This window comes from Phyllostomus hastatus, unplaced genomic scaffold (genome assembly GCF_019186645.2).
Source record: "Phyllostomus hastatus isolate PE091 unplaced genomic scaffold, TTU_PhHast_1.1 phas_scaffold_501, whole genome shotgun sequence".
Lineage (NCBI taxonomy): Eukaryota > Metazoa > Chordata > Mammalia > Chiroptera > Phyllostomidae > Phyllostomus > Phyllostomus hastatus.
Genome location: NW_025334033.1, coordinates 37,226,029 through 37,240,387, shown reverse-complemented (window position 1 = coordinate 37,240,387; position 14,359 = coordinate 37,226,029). Strand labels below are relative to the sequence as shown.

General features: G+C 45.6%; 1 protein-coding gene across 1 annotated transcript in view; it reads right to left on the bottom strand.

The window, feature by feature from the left end:
• PELI2 (pellino E3 ubiquitin protein ligase family member 2) overlaps nucleotides 1–9,591 on the bottom strand; it is a 159,173-nt gene extending 149,582 nt beyond the window's left edge. Inside the window, exon 1 of the mRNA XM_045823251.1 lies at nucleotides 9,211–9,591. Coding sequence (XP_045679207.1) covers nucleotides 9,211–9,287 — 77 coding nt within the window. The 5' untranslated portion in view covers nucleotides 9,288–9,591. The remainder of the gene's footprint in view (nucleotides 1–9,210) is intronic.
• Between the last annotated feature and the right edge of the window lie 4,768 nt (nucleotides 9,592–14,359).

Sequence of the window (14,359 nt, the reverse complement as noted above, 5' to 3'; positions counted from 1 at the left end):
GGCTACACAGCTGGATGGCACAGCAGCTGAAACAACTGGCATGCACGGCTCTTTAATTTGTCAGAGCTTTGGAGCAACGGCTCACCTCTGCTCCAGGCGGAGTAGACTGGGGCAGCTCAGTGGGCTCAAGGATCCAAGATGACGTCACTCACAGGTCTGCTGCCTCCACTGGACTGGCCAGGGGCTGGCCAGGCCTCCTCTGCTCTTTCATCTCTCACCCACCACAGCCACTCTCTCCAGCAGGACAGTCAGACTTCTTTTTATGGCAACTGCCTTCTAAGGGGGTGTTTTGACCTAAATTTATGTATTGAAGTCCTAATCCCCAGTGTACCTCAGAATGTGACTGTATTTGGAGAGAGGGTCTTTAAAGAGGTGATTCAAGTTAACTCAGGTCCTATGGGTGGGCCTTCATCCAATATGACTAGTGTCCCAATTGGGAAGGGTGCCAGGGATGGGCACACACAGAGAAAAAAATGTGAGAACATCCATCTGCAAGCCAAGCAGAGAGGCCTCATGAGACACAAAACCTGCCGACACCCTGATCTTGGACATTTAGTCTCAAAAACTGTAAGAAAATTAATTTCTGCTCTTTAAGCCTCCTGGTCTGTGGTGTTTTGTTATGGCAGTTATAGTAAACTAATACAGAGAACAAAACCAGAAGCTTTAACACCCCTTAAGGCAACATCGCGAAGTCACAAAGCTTTGCTTCCTTTATACAGATTGGTCCAAGTGAACCACAAAACTAGCCCAGAGTCAAAAGGAGAAGATTCGCCTCCTTATGGGAGGTCCAGCACACACATACAAGGACCTATTGCTGACCACAGGTGGAGAACATGGGATCTAGTCAAAACCCTGACTTATCTGATCTCCAGTGGGCTACAAAACCAACTGGGAAAGTTGGGTAAATGTCCACCTCAAGAACATGACCATTAAGTACAATCCTTTCCTTAGACAGTTTAAAGGGTTAAACTACTGAAAGCTCATTAAGTGAAAATAGTTCAAGTACGTGAAAAACTATGCTGAGAAGCATAAACTACTGACAAACACACCGAGGAAAAACACCGATTCTATCCTCAACCCAAACTGTAATGACTCTCCTGTACTACAGCAAGGATCCAGTCTGCCTAATTTTATGAGATCTGGCATGAAGCATACTACTTTGTGTCTTGGATCCTCGGGCAGAAAGGGCCTTTCTTCAAGGTAACCAATCAATCGAGTGCTCCAGAAAACTCTAATTGCTCACCCGTCACAAGTGCCATGTTCTGTGACTGTAGCAGGGAGCATGGGAAGGCCAGGCATGGACGGGAAACGAGAAGGAGCTTCTGAGGCTCCTCGGAGGCACTTGGTAATAAGAAATAACTGTTTTATACCAAAAGCCTAGAATCCAAACACACAACTGCCTGCTTTGGTTGGATTCTATTAAACCAGCATAAATTAGAGTGGACGTACAAAGCTTCAAATAACGATTCTTATCCTGAAAACAGATTCTGCACAAGCAGAAAAGCAGGAAACAGAGTTAAGTGTTTGAGAGTGAGAAGCATTATGTGGATGGCTGGAAATAAAACCTCAATAGAGAATGACTTGCAATAGTCTTAAAACCTGCTACTGAAAATACCCCTGATGCATATTTATTAGGTTTGTCCTCCAAGAGGCTTGTATTCCACAGTATTGCCAGCCACCATTAACAGGCACTAATGACCACAGCCTTTCAACGCCGCGCCACCGTGGTGTACTGCAATGCAGCCCAGAGCAGCTGGCGGAATCAGAACAGATGGCCTGCTTCCCTTCAAGGCAGAACTTTCTGCAGGTGACAAAATGACTGTTAGGTGACTGACAAAAAGAAAAACAAACAAAGGTTGAAATTGGAGTATCTGATGTCAGTAAAGTAGGTGGTTAGTACTACAGGGAGCCTTTAACTTGGGCCTTAAATGCTGGGAGGATTGTTTACAAAGCCGCAGCTGTGCTACAGAATCTGTGTTCCTTTCAAATCGTGAAACATTCTCTGAGCCCCAGAGACACCTCAATGCTGAGCAGGGCGGGCTGGAGTGTGCCACAGAATCCATTCCTTCAAGATACTAGGTGAGTTTCCCACCATGCACCTGAAAAGGTGTGCCCTGTACTTTATGGGGGTGCCCCCAAAGGAAAGCCCAGAGGGTTTCAATGCACTCTAGTGGGATGCAACCACCACTCTGGGCACATGGCAAGCAGCGCAGCGGACTGAACCCTGTTTGTGCCTAAGGATGTTGCAGAATTGTCCTTATGTTTGTTCACACTTCTATTTTCCCTTCAGTAAATTGTATATATAGTTTCCCTATATATAAATTGTATATATAGTTTCCCACCTTAACCAATAGAGAACTAGAAATCCTTTGGCTGTAGGAGCAGACTCCAGGCAGGGTGGCTTAAACAGAAGAAAATAAATAAAAACTGAAAAAGGTGGGCCCTTTCAGAGGACACAGGACTATTCCCTCCGAAAAGCTTTTCCTGGTTATTCTGTCTACAAGAATCCCGCCACTAGTCCCCACTCCTGCCCACCCACCCAATCACCTACTCCCCCCCTCGTCCTGCTTTATTTTCCTCATAGCACTCTCTGAGATGAAATGTTTTATCTACCTGTCTGCTGGCTCAGCCGTCACCACCAGCGCAGGCAGGGTCATAGCCCATCTCATCTGCTGCTGTGTGGGGCCAAGTGCTAGTATCTTTGAGTCACTGAATGGACAGATGGCCAGTCACAACAGAACTCTGAGCAGGGAATGCAATGAGGTCTCACGAGGGACCAGAACCAGAAACTGCAACCAGGACAGCTGCCTGCTCACTCACACTCCATTCCCTCTTTGCCTGTCTCTGGGCCCAGCCTCAGGTCTCCCTCCACTTCCTACCGCATCCCTCTCTGCTTTCCCCACTCCCATTCCAGAGCTGAAAACCAGCTACAGTCTCCCACGCCCTTAGAATAAAACCCAAAATCCTTCTGATAACTTTTAAAGCCCTCCATAATCTGTCCTCCCATTCTTATCTCTCTCATCATTTCACTCAACCAGCCTTTCCTCTGGTCCCCGGTGGAGCAGTCGGACCACTCACCTCTGGGTCTTAGAATACAGTGTCTCCTCTTCCGAGAGCACTCCTCCCCTCTCGCCCGCACTGGCCATCCTCTTCTCTTCCTGGCGCAGGGCGAGGTGACCTGCTAATGTGTCCCCCATCGCAGCTTATGCTCTAAATTGCTTTCTATCTCTCTGACTGAACTGTAGGCTCCGCAGAAAAGGATCAGCCCTGCTTTGCTCACCACTGCATCTGAGCAGAGCATGTAGATGCTCAAATATTTGCGGAATAAATAAATGAACTCTGTATCAGTGATGACTGCTCACTAAGGGGCTGTGACAAGAATGAGATAGCAATTCACAAGGGCGGAAACATGTCTGCCTTGTCTAGCTGTATTCCCCGTGTGTGGAAGAGGAGGCACCCAATAAATATTTGTTGAATGAATAAATTCCTGGCTAGCCCAATGTAACTCCCACTTGAGAAAACATGTCAGAATGCAAGTGGATAAAAAATGACGGCATTAAAGGGACATCTTTGAATCATTCAAAGATCCACACTTTATTACTTGTCATAAATTACTGGCCACATACCTCAAAACTGATCATATCAGGTAGGTGAGATAGTGGTTGAAAATATCTTATTTAGACAAAACTAAGAAATACAAAGCACTTTCTGCTTTTGTTATTTTATTTTCCAAAAGATGAAGGTGACAATAAGTCCAGTAAGAACTAGCAACAAATCATTCTTACCCTCACTTTTCTTTTTATAAAACAGATTCTGCATATGCCAGGAAAAACCTTTAATTAAATGGAAAGGAGTTAAAAACACCTTTTTCTCCCATACCAGTGAAGTCCACAAAGTCCCTGTGGTCCCCATTCACAAGCCAGCCTGCAGCCCCACACGCCCCCCTCAGGGAGGCCACTGCTGATGCCCCGCACAGCGGCTGCAAGACCACGGCCCCAGGGCAGCGAGATCAGTCTCCCTCAAATATAGCAACAAGAGTGTTTTAAGGGTTTGGGTGTCTTCTGTGTAACCTGCTTTATCTTTTGCATAAAACACATTTGGTAAAGTTGCTGGGACCTCAATCGACCTGCTTTTATTTTTGTTTACATAAAACATCCCCAAATATTGATCACATGAGGAAATACAACCAAAAATGAAGAGTCCTAATGAAGGTTTCGGTCTTGGTGTGTTAAAGAGAGAAACAAATAAATCTGAGCAAGCCAGACGAGAAACCATACAGACAGCCACAGACCCCAAACAAGGCTAAAGTTAGTAAAGGAATATATAGCAACCCAAAGCCAGTTACATCGTGACCCTTAATAGCCTACAGAATTAGACACTCCATCCACACCAACAGATCTGAGCTCTTCAAATCACCCCACACACCAAGTGACGCTGAATACAGTAAAGATTGTTTTTTTTTTAAAGAAAGAATCAAAGGCCTTTTAGTCTATAAACAATACTAGTGTTTGATGTCTTTGAGCCCAAGTTAGAGAGGAGGATGAGAAAAGGGAGTGTTAGGGTATATTTTAAGGTTTCTTATTACTACCAAGAGGAGGAGGAAACAAGGCAAAGTGCCAAGGTTAAAACAAAAAGAGCATCTAGAAATAAGGAGCTGCTTGTTTAAAAAATAAAGACCATGAACTCTTCAAGCAACAGTCCTCTCTGTCTTATTTGATAGAACACTACACCATCCAAAGGGGGAAAAGTAGGTGCTCTCTGACCTTCACGTAGTCCCTGGTCAGTTTCCACTAAAATATTGCATTTTCAGTCATATTTATATGCTTTCATTTTCAAGGCTTTTAACCCATTTGTGTTCCAAGGATCCCAATAGCAATCTGGTAAAGCCTGCTAAACCCTTCTAAGGAAAATGTTTTTAAGTGCATAAAGTAAAATACAAAGGATTGTAAGTGAAGTCAATTATACTTAGTTATCAAGATAGTTTTAAATTGTGATACACTAGTGTATGTAGCCTGTATTAATGCAGTAAACAACAAATCTAGCAGCAAGTCTGTTTGTTGCCTATTCTCTTAGTCGAGTGAAATCCTAAATCTCAGTTTGAGTTATAGTGAAAACTGAAATGCAATTTTTCCCCCAAGTTCAAGGACTCCCTGGATTGCATCTGTGGACCCTAGGTTAAAAACCTTTGGTTGAAAGAGCCAATAAAAACACATTTGTGAAACATCAAATGAAAAGTAAAGCCTTGCAAAATATACTATCCATTCAACTGTGAGATTAGAGAAACTAAGAATATAAGCAATATTTTCCCAAAAACCATGATGGGCCATTAGTCAGCAAGGGAGCTGCATGCCTCAAATTGAATCCAGAAAGGTATTCCTCTCCCCTCATGTAAGTTAAAAAACAAAAAACAACAACCCTGAAGCTTTGAGGAACTGCCAGCACGGAAGTAGGGAAGCAGTGACCTGGCAGTGCAGTGATCCATCTCGGCTACAGACTTAAACAAGTCTCCTCCGTTCCTGGAGCCTCGGTTTCTTCATCAGTAAAGTAAAAGGGCTGAACATGTACCAGGACTTCTTAGGCCCCTTCCAGTTCCAAAGTTCTATCAGATTCTCTCTTTATACTAGCTATTTCAACCTACTTAGCTTCATTTCAAAACATCATTGCCTTTCTTAAACTTGGAACAGAAAGTTTTACCAAATTTAAATGCCATCGTGGACAGCCTAACACCAATGAGCCAAATATACGTATGCTTAAGCAACTGTAATTTTTTTTCAATGGCCTCTTTTGCACATATCTACTTCATAAAAAGCAGTCACAGCACTGGTCTTTTCTGCTATTTAACCAAGATCCCATTCAAATTCTACCACCATCAGCTGAAGAATATACAAAACCAACTAAAGCCAGGTTATCTAGAATACATTAATGATACATTTTCCACTTTTCAGCCAATTAAAGTATTACAGGATACAGACCAGGAAGGCCCTCGATGACTACCTAATCCGATCATTTTCATTAGCGGGAAAGAAACAGAGACAGAGTGGGGGACTAAGCGAAAATCACAAAGCCAGCCTGCAAGGAATAAAACCCAGGTCTCCTGACTGTACCTTCCTGTTCTCCCCGCTACACTTAACTGCCTCTCAAATCCTGACACACTTGCCCAACTTTAACAGTGTAGCCAGGTTTAAAACACGGTGAAAAAGACCTAAGAGACCAATCATTTTCTCTTCCTTCAATTACGTCACGGGCACAGCCAAGAGTTGGGGCTGTGATTACATTCACTGGTCAGAGTCATGAAATAATTAAATTCCACTTATGTACCAAGAAAGCGGTGACCCTACTAAAATCCTAAATGCCTGGAAATTCCCTTGATATCGTGTAACACGTGACAAGATGCAGAAGTATTTCTAGATGGACACGGACATACACATATACAGGTCCTCGCATATACATGTATGTGTGCAGACACACACAGTTCCTGTCTGCACTCCAGGACTTCAGTGACATTTCACTACAAACTTTAAGAGAACCAAAAAGGAGAGTCACATGCCAGTTTCAAAAAAAGAAGCCTTGTATTTTATAAAAACTTCCATCAATATTGAGCATTTTTATTTTTAAAAATTTTTATTGTATTTTCCCATCATCATTTAGTCCCCTTATACCCCCCACCCCCACAATCACCACACTGTTGTCCGTGTCCATGAGTCCTTTTTCCTTTCTGCTCAATATTGACCATTTTTCGATCTTAAGATTAACTGTATCAATAAGACAATCTACAACACATTCTCTGTTTACCAATATTTATGTCCTAGATGATCAGGCATGCAAGGTCAACATTTTTTTATTTCACTGTTACTGTTGTTTTAAGAGGGAAGACACGGTCTCAAGTCCTAAGGGTGGGTATGAATTAAGGGTCTTTTTAAAGTCTACCTACCTTTTCACTATTCCCCTGGCATTCTTTGATGTATTCAATATTGCTAAAGAGTCAAAAACCTACTTTCAAGAAAGAAAAGAAAAAGACCACAATTTGTGTCAAGTATTCAAAAACCAAACCAGCATCTTCTGAGCAGTCTGGCCTCAACTCACATTTCACTTCCTCAGAGGCTTGCCCTGACCTCCTAAAGAAAACACCTGCCTGGAGCAGACATTCCCTGAGTTAACCTGCTTCTGGTGAACACTTGGCAACACCTGAAACTGTCATTTATTATTCATTTGTTTACATGTTTCTTTCTGTTCACGCCTGCCACACCACACTGTAATGAAAGCTCCTTGTCCCCTGCTGATCCTCAATGCCTACACAGTGCCCGCACATAGCAGGTGCACACAGTGTCAGGTAAGTGCCAACTATGTCATACTCGGGGTCTCCTGGGAAAGCATTAGAGAACACTCAGTCGGCTGTGCATTGACAGAGCCGACTTTAGAGTGAGCCTATGACACCGGGACAATCCAGGGTACAAATCCTTTCTAGGGTTTTGAAATGCCCTCCACTTCCACCTATGAACATAAAACCTCTCCAGGCCCACTCACACATTGCTTTTCTGAAGCATCTCGACAATGACTTCCTCAAAAGGAAATAATGAAATAAAGTTCTGGCACAACTTAATCTTTCCTGTCAGGTTCACCATGTTAAACACACTCTGAAGCCAGCCACACAAACAAAACCAAACTCTGCAAAATTAGGTTGGGCTGAGGTTACATAAGAGAAGCTAACCTCTGCCTTTTTTCCTGTCGTCCCTCCCTCCTTCCAGTGAACCCTAACATCTGTCTTTTAAGTGCAATTAGGTGCAGGTGAGAAAAACGCTTATTTGCACATAGCTTCAAAATAAGCAATGAGATTTCCAATAACTTAATCCTGTAGCGGCAAAGTGAGGACTAGACAACTTTGAGTTGTCCTGTGTCTGGAAGCTTCCCTTTAAAAATCTTCTAAAATGATTTTTAAGTCGACACGCACTTCGAGGTATTCCGTTATCAAAACACTTTCTTCAGAGCTCTGAGTTTTCCCATCCTTCCCACCTGTGTGCTAAGCCCACTTATCAGCACCCATGATGTTCTGAGTACAGGTCTTTCAACAGACAAGGGCAAAAGCGCGGGTTCCCGGGAGTGACATATCCCAAGGAGAAAGGAGTCCTTTCTCCTCCAGTACTAAACCCAAGCTGCTGTTTCTCCTGAGTTTCCTGCGCTTCCCCCTCCCCAGTCCGCTTCCCTTTCACTGCCCACTTCATCCAGCTTCCAGGCGGCGAAGCCTCCCTCCCGGCTTATTAAGGGTAAACAATAGAAATGTCACAAGGAAACTCGGGAAGTAGATGAAGTCTCTCACTGCTGCCGTTTAACGATCGTGGATAATTACTAGCTTCAAAATGTGGTTTCCACAAGCGGAGAGGGAGCCGAGGAAGGCGAGGCTGGCGAGCTCCCCGCCGCCGGGAGGACGTCTGCGAGGCCACGGCCCGGGGTGGAGGGGCCGAGGGGGTGCGGCCGGGCGCCGCCGCGTCCTCGCCCCTCCGGGACGCTCCCGGCGCAGAGAGCCGAGGGCCTGCGGGCCCGCCCGGGTCAGAGACAGTTCACAGCCCGCGGGCTGCGGCCGCCCGCCGCGGTCGCCGTAACAATGTCCTAAGGGCTGCCCGCGGACGCCCACCGCGCAGATCCCTCGGCCGGCCGAGGTCGCCGAGCTGGCTGCGCCTCGCTCAGAGTTCGGGGCCCGGGGCCCATAGCGAGGAGGAACAGAGGGCCCCCCGGCGCCGGGCCTCGGGAGCCGCTCAGCTCCGCCAATCGGAGGGTCTCCTGCGACACAGCCAAGTGCCAGCGACGGTGGCTCCTCAGCCCCGGCCCCGACCGACCCTCCGCGGCCCGGCACTCTCGGGGAAGTCGAGCCCCTGCCCCTGGGGTACTACCACGCACTTCGTCCGCGAGCACTGAGCTCTGCGGGGCGTGGGGTCACCCCAGTCCCCGCCGCCGCCGCCCGGGGGCCGGGCCCGCTCCTCCACTTCCTCCGCCGCCGTCCTCAGCGCGGAGAGCGCATCCTAGTTCCCGCCTCGGCGCCCGCCGTCCCAGCCCTCCCAGGCGCTCTGGCTGTTCCCAGCGCCCTGGTGGTCCCCAAAGAGCGTCCGAGCCACCCCGCTGGCGCCGCTTCGGGATGCGGGCGCGCGGCGGCTACCCAGCCCGGAGCGCTCGCCGCCAGCCCCAAAGCTCCCCGAGGTCGGGGATGCCGGGACTCACCCCAATACCACCAGCTCCCCGTATTTCACTGGCTCCTTATTGGGAGCGCAGTGCTCCTCCTGGTCGGGGGAAAACATGGAGCCCCGCTCGGCCGCCGCCGCCTCCGCCGCGATCCCCGCTGAGTCCGCGCCGCCGCTACAATCCCATCCCGAGAAGGGGGTGAGCGCGCCGGGGAAGGGCACGGCGGCGAATGGGGCGCGGGGCGGCCAGTCCCGAGGCTGCTCCGTCGTGGCTGCGCGGTTGCCCCGCCGGGCTTCCCGGAGCTCCGCGAGCCGCGGCCGCCCCGAGCCAGACTAGACAACAAATGGGACCGGGCAGCAGGGGACCTGCCTGCGCGGAGCGCTGCAGCCGCCTCCGGAGCCCCGCGGGAGGGAGGAAAGGAACAGGATAGGGAGGGAGGGGCGGAGGCAGCGCGCGGGGGAGGGGCGGGGGCAGGACCGCGGAGCCGCCCCGCCGCGCGCGGGCAGGTGGGAGCCGCCCCGCCCCCAGCCGAGAGCCCGCAGCCCCGGACCCGCGCGGCGCTCCTTCCTGCCGTGCGTGGGGCCTCCCGCGCCCACTCCCCGCCTTCCCTCGCCGGGCCCCGCGGCGGATCAGCCCCCATGTTATGTAAACATAGAGTAAAGGGAAAGGAAGTTCTTAAAGGAGCAGCTCTATTTTTCCCCCCCCCTCGCTTCCTTTCCTAAACTTAGAGCGCTAGGTCCTCAGTCCACGCTGCGGAGTTTTCCAGCTGCTGAGGGCTGCGCAGAATCCCAAAAGCGCAACGGTCCAGGTTCCTCAGGTAGCCTAGTTTCCCAGGTTTAAATGCTAATAAAGAACTTTCTGTCGGGGGTATAAAAGCATTTGTTTTCCCGGGGTCACTGTGTTGCGACATACATCTGAAGGTGTCTCACACAGGCACCTGCGTGCCTCCTCTTCCAAAACCAAGTCCGTCAGAGCTTGGAGACGTCTAGAAATTGGTAATGGGTTAGAGGGAGTTCTGAAGGCAGTTGGAGCACTCCGCCGCTGTGCAGGATGTAGCTGCCCAGTTCGTGGTCAGCAGGTTTCCACACAGCAGGGTTTGTTTTTTTTAAGTTTTTTTTTTTATCCATCCTCTATCCACTTTTTCCCATACTTTTTCTCAATTCCTTAAGGAATTTAAGAGGAAATTACCTAGGTGAACTTTTTAGTGAATATAAATGTTCCTTTATTATCATAATTTAGCCAAGGCACTGTTTGCTTTTTATACTTGTCTAAATAGTTACTGCTACTGCTTTAAAGTATTTTAGAGTCTAACAGGTCTACTGACTGCTGTTTTCATCATACAGGATTTTATTGTTACCATTTATTAAGCATTCACAACATGCTAGAAAGTCTACATATTACTGCCAGTCACTGCTTCTCAAGACTATTAAATATTTAAAGAAATAAATACTGCAAAAGCTACCCTATGTGTAAACAGTGACTGGTTGGCTATGACCCTAACAAAGGGCTGGGAAGAAAATAATTGCATCTGTAACCTTCCATGCCACATTCAGCACCCTTTGTCTAATCTTCTCTGCCAGGTTATTACTGTAGTGACATGCTGCTTCAGGAAAATTGAGGCTTTCAAAATAAATTATTCCGAAGTAACTAAAACTACACCAATGGTAAGCCCAAAACAAAACAATTTTAAACAATTAACTTACTTCAGCTAAGGATAGAAATTCTATCCTTCAACTGAATACAGCTATTCTGCACATTTTACCTGCTCCCTATACTTGTATACATATTCTGTTATAGTTTTAACGAACAATCCTTCATTAAAGGGTCGAATTCTTTCAACCAGTGTCCTGGTGTGAATTTCTGTCTCAATTTCTACTTGATTAATGCCATCTTCATCTATCTGCTCTATGCTTTTGCTTAGCATATAGATGTGTGACTAGCAAACATCTGTCAGAATCATGTCACAATTATGCAGTCCCCATTATTACAGTACCTGACTCTGTCATTCTAACTTCTCTTGGCTTGGTCTATTGCTGCTGCTGCTGCTGCTGCTCTCTAGGCTACAATTACTTCCTCCCTCCTTCTCTCTTGGCATGCTGTGCTTTGGTGCATTGCATTACACTGTTCTGGCTCCATTTCTTCCTCACTGTGCTCTGCATCTGCTCTTAGAGTGGAAACAAATATTTATTAACCTCCTACTAAGTTCTAAACACTAGGCTGTGAGTTTCCCTTAAGATGTCCCTTTTAAGGCCCTCTGTTCTATATGCCCACAGCACCCCTGACTTCCAGGGGGGCGTCTCTTTCTACTTGCCCACCATGCCTCTGAGGATGTTTGTAGTGCTTAATCAGGACTGTCTTAATCAGAATTACTTACAGGAAGTGCTGTTTTGAATGAGTTTTGTATCAATGGAGGCTTGTTATCCTAGGCAGCTCAGGGTTGACACATTAGTTTTTGAAAACCTCAGGAATGTGTGCAGGGGCCAGGAATGGAAATGCAAATGGGCAAATGGGCTGAGTGAAGACTGTGGCAAATTGGTGAGCCTATGCCACCTAAAAGGGTATCTGTCACTCATCTCCAGCTGATTATTGTCATTTGACAATATCAGCTCACGGTTGGTAAATTTAATCCCTTTAAAGCCCCAAATCTCGATTTTTGCACCAAATCTCTCAATGTTTAACTATCGTCAACTCATTCAAGATTTTGTTGGGTTTTTTTTTTTTAAACACATCATGGCCCAGCAAAATCATGTCTATTTTCAAGATTGAGCCCAAGATCTTCAAATTTGCTTTCTCTGATTTCAAGGGAACATATGTAAGTGAAGGTAATAGAACACAAACTAACAACAAAAAAAATCACAGGCATGGAAACATGGAACTGCTGAAAATGACCAGAGGGGAGGGGAGGGAAAGATAATGGAGGGAAGATGGAAAGAAGGGGAAGGGACTAGACAAAGAACATGAATGAACGACCCACAGACGTGGACAACAGTGTGGGAATTGACTGTGGGGGTAGTGAGGAGGATGGGTGGAGGAGGGCAAAGGGGGAAAATAGGAACAACTGTAATAGAATAACAAAAAAATGATTAAAGAAATAGAACACATCTCATGTGAGATTAAATGGCAAGGCAGGAGGGGGGCTGAGCAGTGTGGTTCATAAACATGATTTTCTCAAAGAGTCAGTGTTTGCATCCCTATGGAAGCTAGCTTGTACCTTTCTCTGCGCATCCCTTATTAGAGTTTTCTGCTCACAACTTAAGCCAATTAGAATATTACACTGTCATCCCCAGCTAATATTTGGAATCTGATTGTAGCATGAATTTATCTCTTCTTGAATGTAATTGTTTTAGTTAGTAGCTCCAGGCTGGTGGGACAATCTGGCTGTGCCATCTGCCAACCCACCGAAAGCCAGAGTGGGTTTGGCCGACCTGGCTGCCAGGACAGACCCTCCTCTTCCCTCCCTGCTTGCCTTCCCATTTCTGTCTCCCCTGAACCACTCTCCCGAAGGGGATGACCCACCCACAGAACCCCAGAGGGAGTTGATGCTGTTACTTGGATGATGAGAGGCCATATGTTTACCACACAAATAATGTAAAGTTTTCCCTTGATTTCTCTCCCTGCTATGTCTACCTCTACTAAATTAGAATTTAAAAATTCTGTGAAAAAGTGTGTGTTTACTTAAACATACCTTAAAATAAATCAAATAAAATCAATCAAATATCTTCTAGTATTTCTAAGATAAAGAGTCTAATTTTTGGTCACTTTGCATTCTACCTTACATGTTTATGTTTGCAAAGACTAAAGAGTAATTTAGTCTTGCAATATATTTAAAAATACATATTTAGACAAACTGATCACCTTTTTTCATGAAACCTAGATCATATTTCATTTTTAATTATACCTATTTTTCCGGATTGGGAAAGTAATAGGAGGCCATCATCAGAAGTTTGGAAAACATGAAAAAAAAAGGATTTGTAAAAATCTTATTTTAAATATCCATAATCTCACTATCCAGAAACAACCCCATATAACATTTTTATGTATTTCCTTCATCTATTTTAAATTTTTTTACATAGTAGTGATAATACCATCTATAACCACACTTTACAGTTTGTTATCCTGCCTTTTTTCACTTAATATTATATTGCGAGCTGTTTTCTCTTGTCACTAAAACTTCCTAAATATTTTTGTTGTTTTATCATCTGTGTCAACATTTATTAACCATTCCCTGCTTATGGGATGTTTGGAAGATTTCTATTTTTTGCTTTTGTAAACAAACATATTTACACTTGTTATTACTGCATGAGAACAGGCTCCTACAAACAACATTATTACATCAAAGGTACCAACATTTTTAAGACCCTTTGATGCATATTTCCAAAGCCTTTTTAAAAGTGGTTGTGCCTGCCAGTTTACACTGTAAGGAGCAGTGAATGGGAAAGGCTGCCTTGGGGAACTCTCACTAGCGTTTTTAAATCTGTACTAATTTGACAGGTGGTAATTTTTTATTTGCATTTCTTTGATTGTTATTGTAAGGTTCACTCACTTTTTTTATTGTAGCAAGAAAACACATAACACAAGGTAGACCCTCGACGAAGTTTCAAGAGTGCAGCACAGCACCGTGAGCTCTAAGCACACTGTCGTACAGCAGATCTCTGGCATGCTTTCACCTTGCATGACTGAGACTATTTACCCGTGGAGCTAGGACTCCCCGTTTCTCCCTTTCCCCAGCCCTTAGCAGCCACCATTGCACAGTCTACCACCATGAGTTTGATAACTTTCCACACTTCGTGTAAGTGGAATCGTGCAGAGTTTGTCCTTCTGCCTTCTTTAGCAAGTTGTCCTCAGGGTTCTTCCAGACGGTAGCACAGGACAGGATTTTGTTCCTTTTAGGGATGAGTAACATTTCATTGCATGTGTTTGCCACATCTGTTTTGTTGATTTTTTTAGTCTTTTTATATTTTCTATTTAATTTATTTCTGCTCTAACCTTTATTTCCTTCTTTCTGCTGACTTAGGGCATAGTGTGTTGTTCTTTTTCTAGTTCCTTGAGGTGTAGAGTTAGGTGATTTATTGGAGATCCTACTTCCTTTAGAATGTAGGCATTTATCACTACAAAGTTCCCTGTTCGTCCTGTTTTTGGTGCATCCCATAAGCTTTGGTGCACTATATTTTCACTGGTCTCCAGATAG